Here is a 19,819-nt window from a genome sequence, read left to right on the forward strand (position 1 = left end):
TTTTTCTTTTTTTTTTTTCATTCAAATAATATTTTAAACTGTACATCTCGGGAAGAACTTTAGCTCTTTAATCATTTACATCGTGAATTTTAACACTCGTTTTGGAGGGCAAAATATACAAGCTGCCTTTACTTAGCTTATTTTTTTGGGACCTTGTGTCATTAATTAAGGGAATGGGGTGTATAATGTGCTGCTAGAAATGGCATGATGCTGGGCATTTCTGGAGGTTAGTGATCTTTCTGTTGCCTGTGCTTGTTCAGAGTTTGGTTCACAAGTTCACCATTTAAAATGGCACATGTCTTGTTTTTTTTAGGTGTACAGTGATTAGCGAGTCCAAGAGAAGAAATCAGCTTTGTCTCTCTGGTGTTAATTTCTGTGGAGAAAGGATGTGGACCACTATGTCAGCTCTTTGACAGTGAGCCACTCAGCTTATCTTCTGTTTCAACACATCACAAGTTAACGGCAATGGATGCCATCTAAATGCTTTCAGACAACAAATTGGCCTCCCCCTGAAGTTCCCTTATTGGAATATTTTTAAGGGCGGGGGGGGGGGGGGGCGCATAAGATATCAGCAAGCTTTACTGATCCAATTTAACTCCCCGTGCCCCCAGTGGCCATGAAATCACTTTGAAACTGTTTAGGACTGCAATACTATATAAAATAAAAGCCTGTCTGCCTCTGATGAGCTGAGCTCCACTTCTGACCTGTGACAGGATTTAGTGTACCATGGAGACGTATTGCTTTTTTTTCTTTGTTCATGTTCCTCTTTTATATGTTTTGATGCTCAGACATGAACAGCAGCTACAGTACATTCTACCGACAAAAGCTTTCTGAGGTTCGGATAGTGCCGCCTAATTAGAAACATCAGCACCGTAAAATTATACAATTTCACGTTTTAAAAATTTGTTCATATTACATAACATATATACATTGGTCATAAAACGGAGGAGTACAAAATGGAAACATAAATCTGTAACGTGGGTATAAATAAACGGAAACAAAAAAAAAGAATAAAAATGTAAACATTGCATTTGACAGACCAGTGAGGGAATCCACTGCCAAATAACTCAGCCAGTACATAAGACTTTTGAAAGAAAGTTCACAAGTGATCTTAAAATAAACAGCACATCTTATCAGGTAAGTGCAAAAAAAAACAAAAACGGCAACAGCCGCTGTAACGTTGACAAAGGAATCATTAATAATAAATAAAGGCCCTGATGGAATTTTACGAGCATGAGCTCATCAAAGACATGACACATCGTTGCGGAAAAAAGAAAAATTGTAAATTTGCGCAGAGAGTGACGAGTGTTACAAACGGATGGTTGAGCCCGTGGCCCTTGTTGCCGAGGCGCCCTTTGCAAAAAAAAGCTGATCATGGGCCGGCGGCAAATGAAGGGATCAGGGCTGTCGAGTTCGCTTACACATCAGTGTGATGCATTTTGTCTCGAAAGGGACGGGATTTTACAGCTGCAGTAGTTCCTTCTTGACGGACTCCCACCTCTCCTTAACGGGCTTGACTGGGGATCTGTGCGTTCGCTTGTCCTTCGAAGTGGAATTCGAAGGCTGGGTCTGAGGAAGGGTTCATTCTTTTATTGTTGTTGTTGCTGTGTGTGTATGTTTTTTTTGTTTTCACCAGTTGTTCGGAGCTTGGCTGGGCTCTACACTGCCCGAGTGGTCCAACTCTGCGCTGTCACAGTCCGAGTCATCGTACAGGCCCTGGTTTCACAGAAAGACAAAATTAGCTGGTGAATACCGGGCTGTCATCAGCATAAGACACAATTTCAAGTCTCTTTGCCCAGCCCCCTTGAAGCTGCGCTCTTTACCTCGTAACTGTGGTCGTTGCTGGCCAGCTGCGTCTTGACTTGTCTCAGGATGGCTTCCTTCTCCGAGAGTCCGTCGGAGCCCAGCTGGGTGGGGTCGGAGGGGTCGGCGGGGATCTCGGAGCCCTGGGACAGCAGGTCGTCGCTCTTGTCGTCCAGGCGCTCGTCCGTGTTGGTGCTGACCACGTCGGGCGTGCCGCTGTGGGAGTGATCGGTGGTGTTCCCTTCCTCTCCGTCCGACACGGACAGGTTCTCGGAGCTGAAGGTGGACACGGACTGGCACTTGCTCATGCTCACCGGCCGCCTGCGAGGGATGGGGCGCAGCAGCAGCGTGTTCAGTCAACTGTCAGACGTTCAACACTCACTCAGCCGAATATGTGGATGGATGATTGTTCCGGAGCGTGCATACATTAGCTGGCAATTAACTAAATTTAACACTCACCGTCTCCGTGGCAACTCCACTTCGCTGTCCACTTCCCCCTCCTCTTCCTCTGAGGACACTCCACGTCTCTGTGGAGAAACGTGGCGGCACAAATGAAACCGCTTTGTTTGGTTGTTTTCAATGCGCTATGATGGATTCCTGCCAGGATGAGCTGCTGGGTCTGCATCCTGTCACCTTTCTCATGTGTTCAACTGAACAATTTCAAAAAATGGAAAGATCCTTAACTGACTTTTTGTGCCGTTAAATATTGTTGCATTCAATTAATATATCCTCGGCTTCATCAGGGGAAGATTACCAATTTCAAAATATCGGTACTATTTGAAAAAATATCACCGCTTGATGTTTTCCTTCATGCTATGATGATTTCATCATTTTGCCTTGAGGTACCAGTTTACTCAAGGACTCCATGTTTTGTTTTAAAACAAGAGTATGTACATAAGAAAAGTAGTGGTGGTAGCAGTAGTAAAAGTAGTTTGTTTTGACCCGTACAAAATAGCACATTCAAAAGCCATGATTGTTGATCTATTTATAGCTGTTATAGTTATCCAACTAACGCAAGATTTCAAATACATCAGCAAAAAAGGCTTCCTATTGTATAAATCATATTCTGAAGATGTAACTCTGTCTTCTGAGACTTCAATTCTATCATTTGAACAGTAATTCTGCTGACCACCTCTGCTGTATTCTTAGTTCAATAAATTCTTTTTAGTTTGATCTCGCTGCCTGTTTCTCCACTTTGTGAGCAGCTCACCTGACTGCGCGTGACCGCCGCTCTGTAGAGCAGCGCTGCGGGCGTGAGCCGCTGACTCCTGGGCGAGCGCGTGATCACCGGCCCCTCCTCTTTCTCCTCGCCCTCGTGGGGAACGCGGGGGTTCCCGAGCACGGACGCCCTCCCCGCGGCCGCCCCCCTGCCGCAGGGCGAGTCCGGGCTGCTGGAGAAGGGAATGGAGGCCGCGTCCTCGCTGGGCGTGTCACTGCGTGGAGGGGTTCCCGCCAGGTCGTCGTTCCCCACGCCGACGTTTCGGTCCTCCTCGGGCCCCTCAGTCCTGCTCTCCCCGAGCCCGGCCGAGGCGCTCTGGCTGCCGGCCCTGTCCAGCCCCGAGCGGACCTGCTTGTTCCTGCGGCCTTCGGCTTCCAGGGTGGTGGAGATGAGGTCGGGGCTGGAGGAGTACATCTTCTTGAGGAGCAGGTCGTGCTGCAGGCCCCTGAGGGCCGCGCTGGGGTCGAGGTGCTGCTTGCCACTGGGAACGGATGTGGTGCAGTTGACCATCGCCAGGGAGGAGGACAGAGTGGCTTTCAGCTGAGCCAGGTCCCCCGTGCTGCCTTTGCCCGCTTTCCTGTAGCGGGGCTTCCCTCGGCGGGAGCGGCCCGGAGAGGTAGAACCCTTGGTGGGGATAGTGACCTGGGTCATGGAGGAGTCCAGCTTGGGAAGGATGACCTCGGACTTCAGCAGGTCCGGCCTAAAGAAAGGAAATGCAAAGACAGGGAATAAAAACAGTGACAGTGTAACTAATAACAATATCAAGGTTAAAAAACATATTTAAGAGAGCTAAATGGTTCTGCATCTTACAGCTAATAAGATTTATCAGAGATTCTTTTTTTTTCTCTTTTTGGCTGTTCCCTTTAGTGGTAGCCTTGCTTCTATGCATCCTCTTCTCTCACACCCACTCACTCCATGTCCAGATTCACTACAACCATCCATAAATCTCATATTCCTCTGCATCCACCCTCATCATCCTCTTATCAGTATATTCACTGTTCCTCCTCCGTACACATACTCTCTATGTATTTCTGATTGAGATTTGTTATAGTTTACATTTCCAATTTAGTGTATGCCCATTTAGATCAAAGGTCCAATATCATACTCGTTCAAGATAGTTATTCTTTTAGAAAAACTACAAAATGTCCCAAAACTCTACAGATTGGATGAAAGCAACTAGTTAGCCCACTGTTTACAGCCTCCTGCACTCAGTTTTGCCTTCCTACTAAAATGCTACATGTTTGGAAGGGAGCAAATGAGGGACCTGATGTCTCAGTGAAGTTCCAAACTTTAATAGTTTTTGAAAACTAAAAACTACGTCATATGATTATTTGGTTGAAAACAACAGCCTATAATAATAATAAAAAAAAACATTTGTCTAAACGACGCTGCACATGCAGATCATTTTCACCTCTTGCTGTGCGAGGGCAGTTTCTGAGGTACGTTGCGTTTCTTCATGAGTTTTTCCATGGAGTTGGACGAGGCCGACTGCCTGGAGCTGGGATGTTTGAAGCAGCCGGGGTACTTCTTGTCCAGGGATTGTTCCCTCCTGATGTTAAGTGCAAAGCCAAGACTTGTCAAAGGGACGACTTTCATCATGGGATAAAAAGAAAAAACCCTCAAAGTGTTCAGGCACTACACACTCCAAAATGGCGGATCTCTTACTTGTGCAGTTCTTTTTCTTTGATCTCCAGCTGCAGCATAATGGCATTGAGCTCCATGTAAAGGTTGTTGGCTCGCTCCAGCTTCCTCTCGTAGTGCTCCCGGATGTCCAGCGCATGCCTGCAAGCAATGTTGTTTTTTTTTCCTTTTATCTGAGTCATGCAGCTTATCCAAGAAGTGGCTAATCTTTTGTAGTTTCTCTGTCTTACAGAATGGTTAAAAAAAAAAAAAAAATCGATAATTTTTAACCTCTCTATGTGTCAGATGGTTTGAGATTGGGAAGCTAACCTGAGCTCCTCCCTGCGTCGTTTGATCAGCTCCTCGTCCAGCCTGTGGAGACACGTGCCCTCGGACTTGATCTTCTCAAAGTGGTGCCTCACCTCGTCCCTCCACTCCACCTGATGGGACACATGGCGCGCTGTCATCACTACAAGTTAAGTGAACTCGACATCTCAGATCATCACAGATCATCACCTGCACCAAATCAACTGACCGCATCACCCCCGTCAATCACCTCATCCAACTTCATCGGCTCCCGGTACAATACAGCATCCACTATTAAAACCTTCCCTTCTCCGCACCTATAAAGCTCTCCACAGTCCAGCCTCCAATTACCTCTGCGACCTCCTCTATGAATACCCTCCCTCCCCCTTCAGCTGGACTACTAACCATCCCCACCTCAAGCCTCAGTACCATGGGTGCCCGAACCTTCAGTTTCTCAGCACCCAAGCTCTGGAACGCTCTCCCCCAACACATAAGACAGTCAGACTCCATCACAACTTTCACATCCCAATTCAAAACCCACCTGTTTAAACTGGCAAACTCCTTATAACCGAACACTGTGCACTCGCTTTTACTTTGATGTTTTGTCTGTTTTGTTTTTAATGATGTCGGTGATCTCTTTTTTGACCATATTTCTTTTTTGTAAGGTGACTACCAAATAAAATGTATTATCATTATCATTATTAATATTTCACAGTTTCACAATGCGCAATGCGTAAAACAGACATATATGTATGACAGAGTTCCCAGTCTTAAGACGCTATTCTAATTCCATCAGTGCAGATTTTTTGATATTTTAAATTGAAATGTTACCGTGACTGCAATCACTATCACTGGAGATGAGGCATACTGACGAACCTTTGTGATGTGATCAAAAAGCTTTTCCAACTGCGTTATTATGAGGTCTTGACTGGACTTAACTGTGTTTCAATATTAATGATCAATTCTAATTATATTAAGACTAAAACACCATTGCTTTTGGATTAGAAAGACAAAAGCCCAGAGCGAATGTGGCAGCCATTGATGCGCGCCCCTGAAACAAAAACCCACCATGCCGCCCGGTGATGATCAATACGCGCCGAGTGAAACTGAGCCTCAGCTGGCGTGACACGAGGGTAAACAAAGGAAAAAATGCAGAGTGGACATCTTCTGCTGCACACCGGAGCGTGACAGCTGTTATCTGACACCCGTCATATCACCGGGGCGAAGGAAGCCAGATGTGTGAGGGTGCCCTGCCGCATACTGCGTGTGTGCGGAGAGTCTGTGCATGCGCGATGCTCTTCTTATTAAGCTAATGGACTCCGCCGGGCGCTCTCTTCTTCGGACCCCCGGTTCCCCTCTTTCTCCTCTCTCTTTGCTCTCTGCTCCCTGCCATTAACGCAATCAATACACTCCCGCAGCAAATACCTCTTGCTAACGTCACAAGAAAAATCCATTACGAGGGGGGAGAGGAGAGACACTGGAAGGCGGGGGAAGGGGAATAAAAGGATCAAGGATAAGTGGAGAGAGGGAAAGGCGGTTTTGTAGTTTTACACAGTGGGGTACAAATGAAATAGAGGGCAGCCGGCCGTCGTGGAAAATTGAAATGGTCCCTTTTGCAAAGCGCGTGTGTTCTGAAAGACCTTCCCACAATTAAATCTGTCTTTAAAAACGCATCCTTGGCTCGCACAATTGCGCTTCTTCTTCCTCTTCATCATCTCTTTTTGGGTGCGCCCCAGTCTAAGATGTTTGCCAACAGACCCCTCCCCCACACTATCTGAGGCAGGGGGCCGCGCGCCCTCCCCCCCCCCCCTCTCCCTTTTTGATATGGTGGAGGTTGGAAACGGCCTCTCCCTCTGACCGCATATCGACGCTGACGTCGGATCACGTGTGACAAGGAACAAAGAGCAAGGAGCCAACAGTAATGCGCTGTGATTGTGAGTTCAGGTAGTGGGCTCCCACGAGGCCCGCTGCTCCGAAGCAGCTGTGTACTCTGTGCCGCTCATTACTCCGGAGTCTGGAAGCGGCAGCACGAGGCTCGACGGCTAAATGGCTGCAAAGACGCTGGCTGCCGATGACGCTGAGGGGGTTTTATATTTAGAAGCCTGCAGAGTCCACGTTCACCCACTCATCTTATGTCTGCTTATGTTTTATTTCCTAAATCGGCTCTAAATTAACTTGACGAATGTCCAGCAAATTCACTTTTTTTTTAATTCTCTGTGAGTTCACTTTCTTGTTCTTCTAAACTTGTTTTGACCTTGCACGGCAGCCAAAAAAGGTGGAAAAAAACCCCAAATGACTAGACAATTCGATTATCTATTCTAAAATCAAATCAAATTTTCCAACATGCCAACCTCCACTAGAAAATGTTTATCAATCCAGCCCTCATTGAGCGGATTCCTTTGTCAATCATCTTCCTTTCATTTCTGACGAAGCAGTGCCTGCTGGCTGCCCTTTCTAGAAGAAGATGAGAAGAAAAATACGGGAGGCTAATGCAAACCTAGCTACCGCTAAAGTGATTAGCGTGGATGATGCAGCTTTTTTTTGCAGGACTGGATGGCATTTAAGATGAAGGTTAAGAGGCTTTATTGTCATTGGGCAAAATAAAACAAAACGTGTGGCAACTCACAGCAATCAGTAGTGAAGGGAGTAAAGATATTATTTCCCCACTGTCTTCGTTGACAGTGTAGCTAAGCGTTATATACACAAACGCTGGTCATTGGAAGCCTCAAGTTGTAGTGGCCTAGCTAGGCTAGCAACAACAAATCTTATTGGGCAGCCTGATTGTGATGGATGAAGGTTTCGCCACGTCACCTTTTAAAAAGAATTGCCTCCAATTAGCAAACACTTTTAATGGACTTTTGACCAGGATTACAAGACATAAATGCAACTGATTTCAAAATGATTCATTGGATGAGCCAGGTTGCTTATTAAAGAAGAATATAAACATTCAAGATGTTACTACTGTAATATGTTAAGGGAGACAGCAAGGGAGGGCAGCTTACCTGAGACTGGAAATATGTTTCCTGAGGCGTTGATAATATATCTGCAGAGGCGATGTCCAGATGCAGGAGGATCTGCCGGAAGGAAGGCCGGTTTCTCGGCTTGCAGTTCCTGCAAATGACATTTCCTCTCTCATTACTATTTCCTTTTCCACCAGCGCTGCCAATAACATTAGCGTCCCGCTAGCTGCCTGCTCACCAGCACTGCCTGAGCAGGAGTTTGAAGCTATCCGGACAGCTATCGGGCACAGGCAGCTGCAGACTGTTGTTGCCCACTCCCCAGATGATGGCGGATGAGTCCACGTCCTTATAGGGCACCTCTCCGGTCAGCATCTCCCACAGCACCACACCAAAGGACCTGCGCACGCACCAGTGAGTTGATGAAGTACTCAAATGTCACACTTTACATTTTGGGCAGGGGAATTTGCTGATGGTTGGTTTGCTACTTTAAATTGTGACGCCATGTGGGCAGCCGTCGAGAGTTTAGAGTAACATTCTCACTAAAACAAAAACTCCTCCACTGTGTTGATGTAAATTGCAAATTCCCTCTTCACAAGTGGGGAAGCCGGGGCTCATTTTGCATTATTAAGCAATTCAGTGCTGCATTTATGCATATAAGAGCATAATAATAGGTATCAGACTCAAGGCTTTTGGTTTGAAGAAAAATGTTCTGATGGATGCTCATCTGGGCCTTAAGTTAATATCAGCGGTTTAATATTTTTAGACTGATAAAGATTTTGTTTTATTCATTCAGCAGGCTGTTTAATTTTTTCTTACAATTGACATACCATATCAACTCTTAAGTATTTGTTTATGACATTAAATGAGCATCAATGCAGATATTTAAAAAAAAAATGCCACGTCTTAATTTCTACAATTCATTATCAATGGCAGCCAAACAGACAAAAAAAGCAACCAAAACTTCCTGGCTCAAGCAAAAAAATAAAAATAATAATAATAATAATGATACTTGCAACAGATCCTTCATATTTACTGTCTATACTCCCTCCCTGTCTGCCTCCCTACCTCTGCAATTCCTGCCTGTGTGCATGCCATATCAGTTTACCAACTCCAAGAACATCTGATTATTCGTGCAACAACTTGACACTTCCTGTCAGTGAACTTCAAGGCTTCGTGGAGAAGCCTCAGCCGCTCGTCTGCTTGTTATGACAGCCAGAGAGCATCGCCCGTGGGGAAGGTAACTAAGAAAAGACCGTTTCCAAGGTGCCTCACACGCAGCATGGAGGGGGTGTGAGAAGTTGTGTTTACGTGCGTATCCAGAAGGTCACTCCAACCCACTGTTTATGATTCATGATTTACTGTAACGCCCAAGAACAGAAATTGGTTTGTACAGTCTGGCTCCTGTATTTTGCAGATCATTTCCCAGCACATAAATCGTTGAGTCTTGGACCGATCATAAAATAAATCTGGCGTTATTTATCACTATATTTAATTTTTAAAAGATAAAGGACTTTATCACTCTGTGTCTTCTTGCTTTTTAGTAATTCCTCTGCTGCCATGTGGCAGATTCTTCTAACGGTGTCCCCTCATTATTTTTAATTAATGCAATGCAGCACTGTATCGAGATATATCAGAGTACCGGTTATCATTTATTCACATTCAGATGATGGGTCCTGTTATATCTCGTAAAAAGGGGGTATTTTAGCATCTCTCACATACACATACATCAAACCAAGCTAAACAATACAGTAGGCTACACTATAGACCATTTTCTCACACGTGGCTCAGAGTTAAATACAAAACTGAAAAGCTGCTATTTCTCCTTCTTCGTTTGGTGGCTGATCTCACTCTGCGTAATTTGCACAAATTTAAACAAATCCACTCCGTGTTGCGCCCGTATGCTTTGCTTTCTTTCTTCATATAAAGCTTTTTAATCCCCTTTCTTTCTTTCCCCCCCCCCTCTCCCTCACTTGTCTGCTAATGCACTGCTGGCTCTGGGCCAAACCATCCGCAGGCTCAGAAGGTTATTCCAGCCCCTCCTGAGCACTGCAGCATCTGGCGAATCAATTATTAAATTAGCCAGCGTTCCTTTCAGGATGGAGAGAATGATGGAGGGATGCATGATGGCGGTCGCGGTGCGCAGGCGGGGAGATCGGGCCTTTACACGGGGCAGCCCATCAGACACGGCGGTGGACATATAGAGTTTCATGTAATGAGATATTGTACATGATACTGAATAGATTTTCTGGAAACGGGATCGTGCGCTCTGTACTGTATATGTGAATCTAATGATGCAGATAAGGCAAATCATGGAAAAGCACAAAGGCTCACAGATGCAGACAGACACTTCAAAAGAAGGCTTTGGGCACCTACCAAATGTCCACTTTTTCCGACACTGGCTCATTGCGTATGACCTCCGGAGCCATCCAGGCCACCGTCCCCGCGAAGGACATCTTGGTGCTCTTGTCGCTGAGTTCTTTGGACGTGCCAAAGTCAGAAATCTTCACCGAGTCGTCATAGGTGATCAGCATGCTGGAATGATGTATGTTTTATGTTTTAGTACAAAGACCGCCACAGAATTTTTTTTTTTAACGTAATGAAAATCAGGTCAGTGAAACAGCAGATGTTAGCTAGCAGATGTTAGCATTTTAAACAGCATCTTCTCAGTTTTCGTCAGTGGTTTCCTGCGGGTTGTAAAAGAAACCTGATGGTTTCTCTGAGTTTATAATGACGTCACTTTAAGCATTTATTCATTCCGTCCAAGATTTGGAGCTCAAGTCGACAAAGACGTACTTTGGTGACTTGAGGTCTCTGTGGATGATCTTGTGGAGATGGAGATAGTTCATCCCTCCAGCGATGCCCATGGCCCAGTCCATCAGCAGGGACGGATGGATCTTCCTGCCTGCTCGCAGCACCTCGTAGAGCTGGCCTTGGGCACAGTACTCCATAATAATGCAGTAACATGGAGCCTGGGTACAAATACCCCTAGGAGTGTAAAGGAGGAAACGAGTTACTGGATTGTTTTTGTTGCAAAAAAATACACATGTATTAATGGCTTCTAATAGTTTTGTTAGCAGCCTTCATTCATTTCATTATCCATTAAAAGCGTTGTGTATCAGGAAAAGCCCTGTGTTTACAGTCAGTTAGCCTGCAATTAGCTCAGTTTTAGCTTTGCTCTTAAACAACACTATGTTGAACCTCCCACATGTTTAGAAGCAAACAAAAGAAAGCAGCTGTAAGATAGTCTTACAAACATCTGACTGGAAGTGTTGTCACTAAGTATTATCAGCGCCACTTGTGACATCACAAGTGGGAGTACAGTCACAGCCCAGAGACAAATTGGCAAAGTGAACAATTAACAATTGTTCACTTTTCAATAGATCCATCATAAACATCATGCATATGCTCTTTCACTTGAATATTCTCCGTAAAACAGAAGAACCAGTCGATCATTTGGACTAACTTGAAAGTGATGATGTTGGGGTGTTTGAGCTTGCGTAGATGCTTGATATCCGTCTCTTTGATGTTCCGCACTTTCTTCACTGCCACTTCTTGTCCGTGGAGTTTTCCCAGGAAGACGGCGCCCTGGGCTCCGCTGCCCACCCACTGCAGGTCTGATATCTCCTCGAATGGGACCTCCCAGGCTTCTGAGAATAGTGGAAAATTCCCACAGAGGGTAGTTGGTAAATTTTTGGATTTAAATCAAAATCATTTATAAATATTGCAGTAAATGTTTTAAGGGAGCCTTGATATTGAGTGGTACTTTTAGCATACATACATTGATGAAAGATTTTTTTTTTTTAATCCATAAAATAAACCTTTTTTTTGAGAATGTTTTCTTTTTATCCTTTTGATGATGTTAAATATATAATTTTATTTCAAAAGTTAAAACAGAAATCCAACATTTTTACTTTACTGTGTGTTGTTGATCTTTTGTATATTTGGGACTTTGATTTATGTAGAGGGATGATAGAAATGTTTTGAATAATTAACTAATATGATTGTTTTAATCTTATTGATTCATGTGCATATTTGTGGCATGGAAAAAACATTTACAATTACGGGTCATGTGACCTTCAAGCATATAAATACACCTGTGACTGCTCACTTGTCAATGTGAACCTGATGACGCAGCACGCGAAACGCGCTGTTCACAAAGAATAAACATTAACTAAGCGGAGGATTTGTTTTTTTTCAAATCTAGATACATTTTCTTTGTTTAAACATTTTCATCTTCAGCCACGCGTGGCATTTTTTAAACAGCTATTTGGCAATGAAGACGCGTAGACCTTCTGGTAAAACCTGTTGGCTTTGGCTCGTACAGTCGGTCTGGCCTTGTACAGTCTAAGCTCAAACTGATACAGTATCTTGTTCTGGAGCTCAGCCTCAACTTAACCTAAGACTCGGTGTGTGCAGGCAGACGGGCAGGACGCTCTAATCTCTTGTGGGTAATTCTCCCTCAGCCTCCTAAATCCTGCTTAGCGCCATTGTGGGGTTGACGCAAAACAGGGGTCCGATGCTCTGAAGAGGGCTGAGTGAGGAAGGGGATTTGAGAACCCCGTACATGGCTGCGTGTCGAATAGGAAGATGGGGTTGGGGGGGGTGGGGGGTGGATGGGGGGGTGGAGTGGGGCAAAGAGGGGCGGGGGAGGGGCTTTGGGGATTCCCAGTGGACCGGTGGGGGTCCATGTGGCCGAAGACAGGCTGTTAATAGAGAGGAAATATACAGCCTGCTGCGCTGCCGTGGCTTAATAAAGATTCAGACACATTTATCATATTAATTTAGTGGACGTTAATGATTAATGCTCTCTGGTGATGAGTGCGAAGGCCCTGCATCCTAACAAGCCTGCAGTGAAGACACACTGCCCCCCATCAAACCTGACCTGCAAAAAAACCGAATAAATCTAAAACACGGCAGCCGAGTCCCCTCCAATCAATAAAAGCCAGATAACGTCCCCGCGCTTTATTCTGCCGCGTCGTGCCATTTCAGTCGACGCTCGGGAAGAATAGGCCGTTGTGATGTGTCAGGCAGGCGTTCACCGACAATACCCATATTTATTACACCTTTATAATATCCGTTTTTGGCTCTTGACGGCGCGCAGAGGGCGGGAGCAGGGAGGTGCAGATGGGCTGCGAGTGATAACAGCTCCGGATGAAAGGGAGGAGACAATGGGAGGTGGAGGAGGGGGTGGGAGACGCGGATGTCAAATGGATGATGGTTAAAAAAAAAAAAAAAAAAATGATATGTTGAATCTGACTTCTTCCAGTTTGCGTGAATCAATTTTTGTTGGTTGGTTCTCTGAGATTTAGTGGGACGGGTGGCGGTGTGTCTGCGTACCGAGCTGATATTTTTTTCCCGTTTTTTTTCCATTTGTTTGTGTGTGTGAGCGCGCAATTATTTCACTCACGTGTGCGCGTGTGTGCGCGCGCTCGTGCGTGCCGTGCGCGCGTGTGTGTGTGTGTGCGTGTCAGGTTTTTTTTTTTTTTTGTTCGCGTTAATAGAGATGAGAGGCGCAGGGTCAGAGTGTGGCTATGCATAATTCATGAGGCAGATTTGGCAGAGGAGTCCCGGGGGACCTCGGCGTTATTGTAGTGGCTGCAGACATAAACAACACTGTGTTACAGGGAGGTAGTTTCATTGGAGGAGGGTGTGGAGGGCCCAGGCTGGCGAATTGATGGTGGTGTTGGCGTGTGGGGGTTTGTGGGGGGTGTGTGTCTGTGGTGGTGCTGGTGCTGGTGGGGCTCCAGGGGAAAATAAGCCCTTTTACAGATTTGATAGTCTCTCCATTTCTTTCTGGTTGAGGCTCTTTCACATTAAGGAAAAGTCTTGTTTACCGCATGGCGTTTGTGGGAATTTTTTTTTTTTTTTCCCCCAAAAAGATAATGTAATTAATATATCAAAGATTCACGCCGCTGCTTTGAAAAGCCAAAACGCTGGGCGGCCCTCGCCGCACTCACCGTCCAGGTCGTGCTTGTGCTCCGTGGAGTACGCCTTGCCGATCATAGTCCAGACGGGCCGCAGACATCCAAACAAGCCCTCCAGGAAGCCACCGCCCCCTCCGGTGGACTGGCACTGCAGCCGGGCGTCGTCGGCCTGGCTCCTAAGCACGCCGTCGCCCGGCTCCTGGCCGTCTCCCTCCGTCCTCCCGGGACTCCCGTCGTGGTCGTGGAGCTTGAGGACGCTGTTGGCAAAGTGCTCCTGTTGTTCTTCGCCTGGCGTCTGGTTGTGGCCGGCGGGGTGGCCTTCGCCGCCGCCACCTCCTCCTCCTCCTCCGCCGCCGCCGCCTCCCGGCTCCACCACGCCGCCGGTGTCTATGGAGAGGACGTTGCGGAGGACGCACTGGGTGGGCGTGAGGTCCATCTCCGGGGTGCAGGGCGTTTCGACATCAAGGCGGCGGAAGGACGGCGGGTCGGAGAGGGGCGTGTTGAAGCCGGACAGGGACGGAGACGAGGATCGGGGTTCGTGAACGAGTGCCATGAGGAGGCGCTGCGGTCGTCAGAAGAGAGCTGGACGGGTGGAAGTCTTGACAGGATCAGAGAGGAAAAGAATAAAGGGGTTAAAAATAGATCCCTAAGCCAATGCGATTGAAGGAAACATTTAATTTTGTGGGAAACTGCGTCTGCTGGTGGACGACTGCTGGGCCTCCTGCTCGTTCGGTCGCAATGTGATGGATGGACAGCAGTGCCGATTGTGGGCTGCCGAACGCTGAACTCTGATCTCTGAAGTCTTTTCTCGGCCTGCGATCGCAGTCGGCTCACGTTGCAAGTATGTTTGCAATGAAGTGACCACAATGTCACTTAATAGTGACATTCAGAGCATCGCACCAACGGAATACAGTACCACAATCAATCGGAGAGTCTCCATCGTATCACTCATTTAACGTCAACGCAAAGGGCTGGCTTGTTGACGCCCAACAATGTGAGCACTAGTAGGGCTATTTAGAATTGTACTGATGTTTGTATTTATTTATTGATTGATTTTATCTCTCTACTGTATTAATCTATCTGTTTTAATGATGCCTTATGATCTGTCCATTGTCCATTACATTTTATTGAAGCATCTATTAACACCTGGCAAAGGGACTACCGATGGAAACTAGCCTTCAGCTAACTCGGGTACATTTACTTTTGCAAGAAATGTCGATTAATATACTTTGCCCCTTTTTAGAAATAAAGAAATTGAAATTGAAATGTTCACGTGACTCCTAAAACTGAATTTAGTTTAAAGGGCGCTCGTGATTACAACTCTTGCGCTCGCCATAGTCGGAGCCACAAACCATGTCTGACCTGTGACAAGCTCTGTGGATCAATACTACAAAGTGAAACATGATCCAGGATGTGTGTAAAGAGGAGAGAGGAGTAGGCCGGCTGGACGATAAATTTTAGAGTGCCCCGGTTCAGGATGCTAGATGGAAAAAAAATAAAACCTTAGTCTAACCAGCATCGACACTGCCTGTTATTTAAACTCTAAAATTCACCTCCTGCCTCTGTCTCTTGATTTAATGGCAAAACCAGAGGCGCCTGTGCTTGTTATTTACGTCCTCCCTTGAAGCAGCATCGCCGCTGCATTAAAATGGATGAGATGGGGAGGGGGCGGAAATAATGGGTGTATATTAAAGGAGAGAAGTCGGTAAGCCTTCTCCAGGCTTGTCATTTCTCCAAGGGCAACAACATGAACATGTTCAGCGGCGAGTGAAATAAATAAATAAATGCACGGTTCCACACGGGGAGCGTTTGAAGTGATCCACTCCTCCTCTGCTACTCCTGACAGGCGGACACGGGGTGGCAGAACACGTTTTTTTTTTTTTACCTGCTCTGTGACAACATGATACAGATCAGAATCCCACAATGGCAGCAACGTCCCGCTGTGCAAACAAGGCTCCCATCCTGGAGCGCTCAGCTGTTTCCGCCGTCGTCAAGCCAATCAACACGGACGGGGAAAAACAGAAGTGTTTTTGATTAATCCTGCACAGATTCCACTGTGACAGCGCTGATCATCCTTTGGCTATCAAGTCTCTTCCAGGCCTAGTGATACCAGGCCCACTCTGGCCTTATATCGCTGCACATTGCTATTTAACACCATGTATAATTCAGTAGGAGGGCCGTCACACAGATGGATCAAGACAAGACACAGCCTGGAGGATTCATTAATCAAACCACGACCACTAAGAAAAAAACCTCAGTGTTTAAAAAAAAAAAAAAAAATCTTCCTCATTATAATTTTGCGTGCAGACTCAGAAACCCATCCAACTGGTACTGGCACATCTGGTTGTGTGTATGTGTGTGTGTGTGTGAGAGAGAGAGAGAGAGAGAGAGGCAGAGATCTGGCACAATCACACATCATCCACATCCGACTGCGCCTGTCTCCTCAGTAATGGACCTGCTCCGGCTCTCTCTTGATTTATTTCCGAGGCATCAGCTGCGGGAGCGGGCTGTGCACGCTCTGATGCAGGCCAGTGCCGATGTACGCGAGGCGAACCGTGCTGCTGCTGCTGCTGCTGCTGCTGCCACCCCCTTTCCGTCGCTGTCAACACACGACCGAGCATCGTAACGGTACTAACGGTAAACGAGCGAGAAGGAGTGGAAGCGAACGAGCGTTCCATCTCCATGTTGGTCATGCAGGACGCGGGCGGACGACGAAACGAGCGCTCCCCTTACCTCAGTGCCCGCTGCCGAAACCCATCGCTCGTTATCCGCGAAATCTTATTCCCACTCTGTAGGTTTGTGGCGTCCTTCAGCGGCGACCAAATGAGCCTCCCTGGCTGGGTTTCATCCGTGTAATTGGCATCCACTCCTCTTCCTCCTCTTCCTTCTCCTCCTCCTCCTCCTCCTCCCTCTCTCGTCTCTCCTCCGCCCTGGATGTGAGGCTGCGCGTTGCGCCGCGTTTATTCCGCTCAAGCTTTAAACACTGCTCCGCTTTTCGCTGCGCAATTTAAACAAAAATGAAACGCGTCGCTGCTCCAGTTCCTCTCTCCCGGGTCCTGTGCGCACACAGGGGGATTTATAGTCTTCGGCTCTCTCACCTATAGTAAACAGCCTGGTGGATGCTGGGAGCCGAGGAGAGGAGGGCAGTGGGGTGGGAGGGGGCGGGATGCAGCGATGCCGCGCTCCAATGAGAGGGCGGCAGGCGCTGTGACGCGCACGGTCCGGTGAGACGCGGGTCCGCCGCAGGTGAACGGGGCTGCTCGGCTTATGCGCGTGTTTCAGGCTCCTCTTGGCCGGGCACAGGGAGGGGGGGGGGGGGAGGAGCAGGAGGAGGCCAGGACGTGACTGAGGTGATCAAAATGATGTCATCCCACAGGCATGCAGTATTTGACCGGACAGCCCCGTGTAAATCCCCTCAAACCCTATTAATGCCCTCTGTATCGAGGGTAATTGGCGCATAATCTGCGCGCGCCGCACTCCGGCTGGCACCAAGGGGGCGCGCACGGAGGACGGCGGGTCTTTTTCTTTTTTTTTTTTTTTATAACATATTATTGTCATTTTCAATCTCCACTGACCCATTTCTCTCAGAGTGGGAGAGTGGGACAGCAGAGGAACTAAATGGGACTCTCCCCAGGCGTGATTTATTGCCCTGAGCGACTCTCAATTAACTTCATAGAAAAAAAATAATACTTTTTTTTCGGAAATGAAACTAATTTTGTGTGTTTGAATAATAGCGCTGGAACTTATACACTTTTAAACTCTGGCAAGAAAAATTGCACACAGTCTTTATGAGTGTAAGTTCCATGCATAACAGCGGTTGTAGAAACAAATTTTGAATAGTAAAGTGGTGCATAAAAAATAAAAAAGTACACATTAAGATTTTAAGACAAAAAGTTGTAGATCAGTGTCAAATTATCTATGTTTTTATGTCTGCACCCACCTTTTGAATTTACTGGCCTGTTTTTACAGCAAAAAATATTATTTTCCCTTCAAACTTTACTTGACTAATGCTTTCTAACAACACATACAATGAGTAGGCCTGCAATTTATGTTTCAATGTTCTCCAAGTGAGCGACTTTGTTGCTGGCTAAAACATAGATGTGTCTTTTATCATGTTGATCAAATTATTCTCTTATGTTTAGTGAACCCAGAAGTGAGCAGCAGTTTGCACACCCAGCATTGATCTGTGATCATCAGAGATGCTGTTTATAAGCTGGAAGGTATTCAGAGTTTATTGGTTTATAGTAATGAACTGCATGTTCGTGGTGATCTATGAAGTTGGATGTGAGGCTGCAACATTGCTATCAGGGATGGAAAAAGTAGGAGGCCTTCCCTGTACCAAACAAAGGAACGCTGGTCTCGATTCTCCCTTAAATCAGGCCAATTCAACTGGGAGATGACAGACTCGGTGGAAGCGCACGGAGGAATCCTCCAAGAGCTCAACTGTTTGGCCGACAGAGAGGAAGATATGAGTTTGTGGAACAGCTGGGGGAACCCCCGTCTGAGCTGTGTGTTTACTGACAGCCTAAATGGTACGTGACCCCTTTGAAGCGCTCAATCCAAATCCAGCCCTTATCTCCCAGATTAAGCTCTTGTTGGCTTTAAACCCCAGCGATGACATCATCCCGCTGCATGTAGACAGTGGGGAATGCCTAACAAGTGGTGCAGGCAAACCGTGTGGGGCTTACAACCTGTGCCCCACTTTTCACACTAATTGAAGTGAAAAAACACAGATATCACAAAGAAAAATAACAAATGCTCACCTTGCATCACGCATATGACCATTTATAGTCATTTGTATCATATTCGGTAAGAGAATTGTGGCTTTTCTAATAATGTTTTCTGAACATTTCTCTAATGAATATTCAAGACAGCCAGGCCAAAATTTAGTCCATAAAATTTTAATGTTGCCGTTAATATCCCGTTAACTTAAAATCTTGCGCTAAAGCGAGCCGCTTTAATCATCCTTGCTGTTTAAAGTCCTCCACATCCATAATTCCTCTCCTTCCTCTGACTCAAGGCAACCGAAGCGGTTCATCCTACACTCTATTTCCGTCTTTTCCTTCAAACTTTCCTCATGGTTTATTTATTAGAACTCGTTGTTGCTGGATGGATCCTCGTCAGGGATGTTCAGTTCTCCGAGGGTCTTTGCCGCCGCCTCTGATGTCCACCAAAACAGCTTCAGCAAGCGCAGAATAAATGCTGTAGGGCACCATTTCTTTTCAAAAAAAACTACAGTGACAGCTTTGCTGGGGAAAAAAAAAAATTCTACATGACTGTGGGGGTTCCGTTGGCTTTTAAAAGATTGCGTACAGTATAGGTGCAGAACGAGCTGCTTTCTCCAGCCACGTTACAACTGCACGTAAAGCCCATGTCCTGATTTGAAAGGAACTAGAAAACGGGCCCGATTAGAATGCAAAGCTTTTGCAGCACAACAGCGAACAACAGTCTGTCGCATCCAACACGGGCAGGATGCAGAATGCTGCATTGTTTGGCAGCATGCCTTGTAATCTGCAGGAGAGAATTAGCAGGAGCCTGCAGTGAAGGTGTTGGAGAGGAGTGTGTGTGTGTGTGTGTGTGTGTGTGTGTGTGTGTGTGCGCGCGCGCTTTACATGCCTTGCACAATGAAGGTTCAGTATGTGGTGAAAAAAAAAAACGAGAGTGCCAAGTGGTCACAGATTGTCGCTGTCCAGTTAAGGGGGAGAGGGTAGAGGTGCCTGTGTGTGTGTGTGTTCCTGTGTGTGTGTAACTGTTGGAAATGAGGGGGAGTGCAGCTCCTGGCTCTTTGGAGAGCCTATTTATGGATCCTGATCGAGTGCCTCTCATGTCACTCTTTTGTCACTTTTGTTCTCACACCGCTGAGTAGGTGGCCAATCATCAAATCTACTCCTAAAGGAAACACACCCCTTAAAGAGGTAATGATCATTGCCACCGAATGTTATACTGAGTGAAAACATCTATGAAATAACAGATGCAAAGCATGCATC

General features: G+C 46.4%; 1 protein-coding gene across 2 annotated transcripts; it reads right to left on the reverse strand.

The window, feature by feature from the left end:
• Positions 1 to 924: 924 nt before the first annotated feature.
• Positions 925 to 16,970, reverse strand: LOC142887562 (mitogen-activated protein kinase kinase kinase 12-like). 2 transcript variants are annotated; one of them, XM_076025299.1, is made up of 14 exons: positions 16,566 to 16,970; positions 13,866 to 14,430; positions 11,372 to 11,552; positions 10,702 to 10,893; positions 10,282 to 10,440; positions 8,147 to 8,305; positions 7,951 to 8,059; positions 4,973 to 5,082; positions 4,688 to 4,804; positions 4,434 to 4,571; positions 3,014 to 3,722; positions 2,263 to 2,330; positions 1,824 to 2,124; positions 925 to 1,716 (listed from the first exon to the last, which is right to left on the reverse strand). In XM_076025299.1, exons 2-14 carry the CDS (start codon positions 14,383 to 14,385, stop codon positions 1,630 to 1,632), a joined length of 2,850 nt encoding a protein of 949 aa, XP_075881414.1. In that variant the 5' UTR covers positions 14,386 to 14,430; positions 16,566 to 16,970; the 3' UTR covers positions 925 to 1,629. The 2 variants fall into 2 exon arrangements, with proteins under 2 accessions (XP_075881414.1, XP_075881412.1); XM_076025297.1 differs by having other exon boundaries at positions 11,372 to 11,555.
• Positions 16,971 to 19,819: the final 2,849 nt, after the last annotated feature.

Source organism: Nelusetta ayraudi, unplaced genomic scaffold, assembly GCF_046127955.1.
Source record: "Nelusetta ayraudi isolate G7.1 ecotype Tasmania unplaced genomic scaffold, CSIRO-AGI_Nayr_v1 ptg000017l, whole genome shotgun sequence".
In the NCBI taxonomy this organism is placed as follows: domain Eukaryota; kingdom Metazoa; phylum Chordata; class Actinopteri; order Tetraodontiformes; family Monacanthidae; genus Nelusetta; species Nelusetta ayraudi.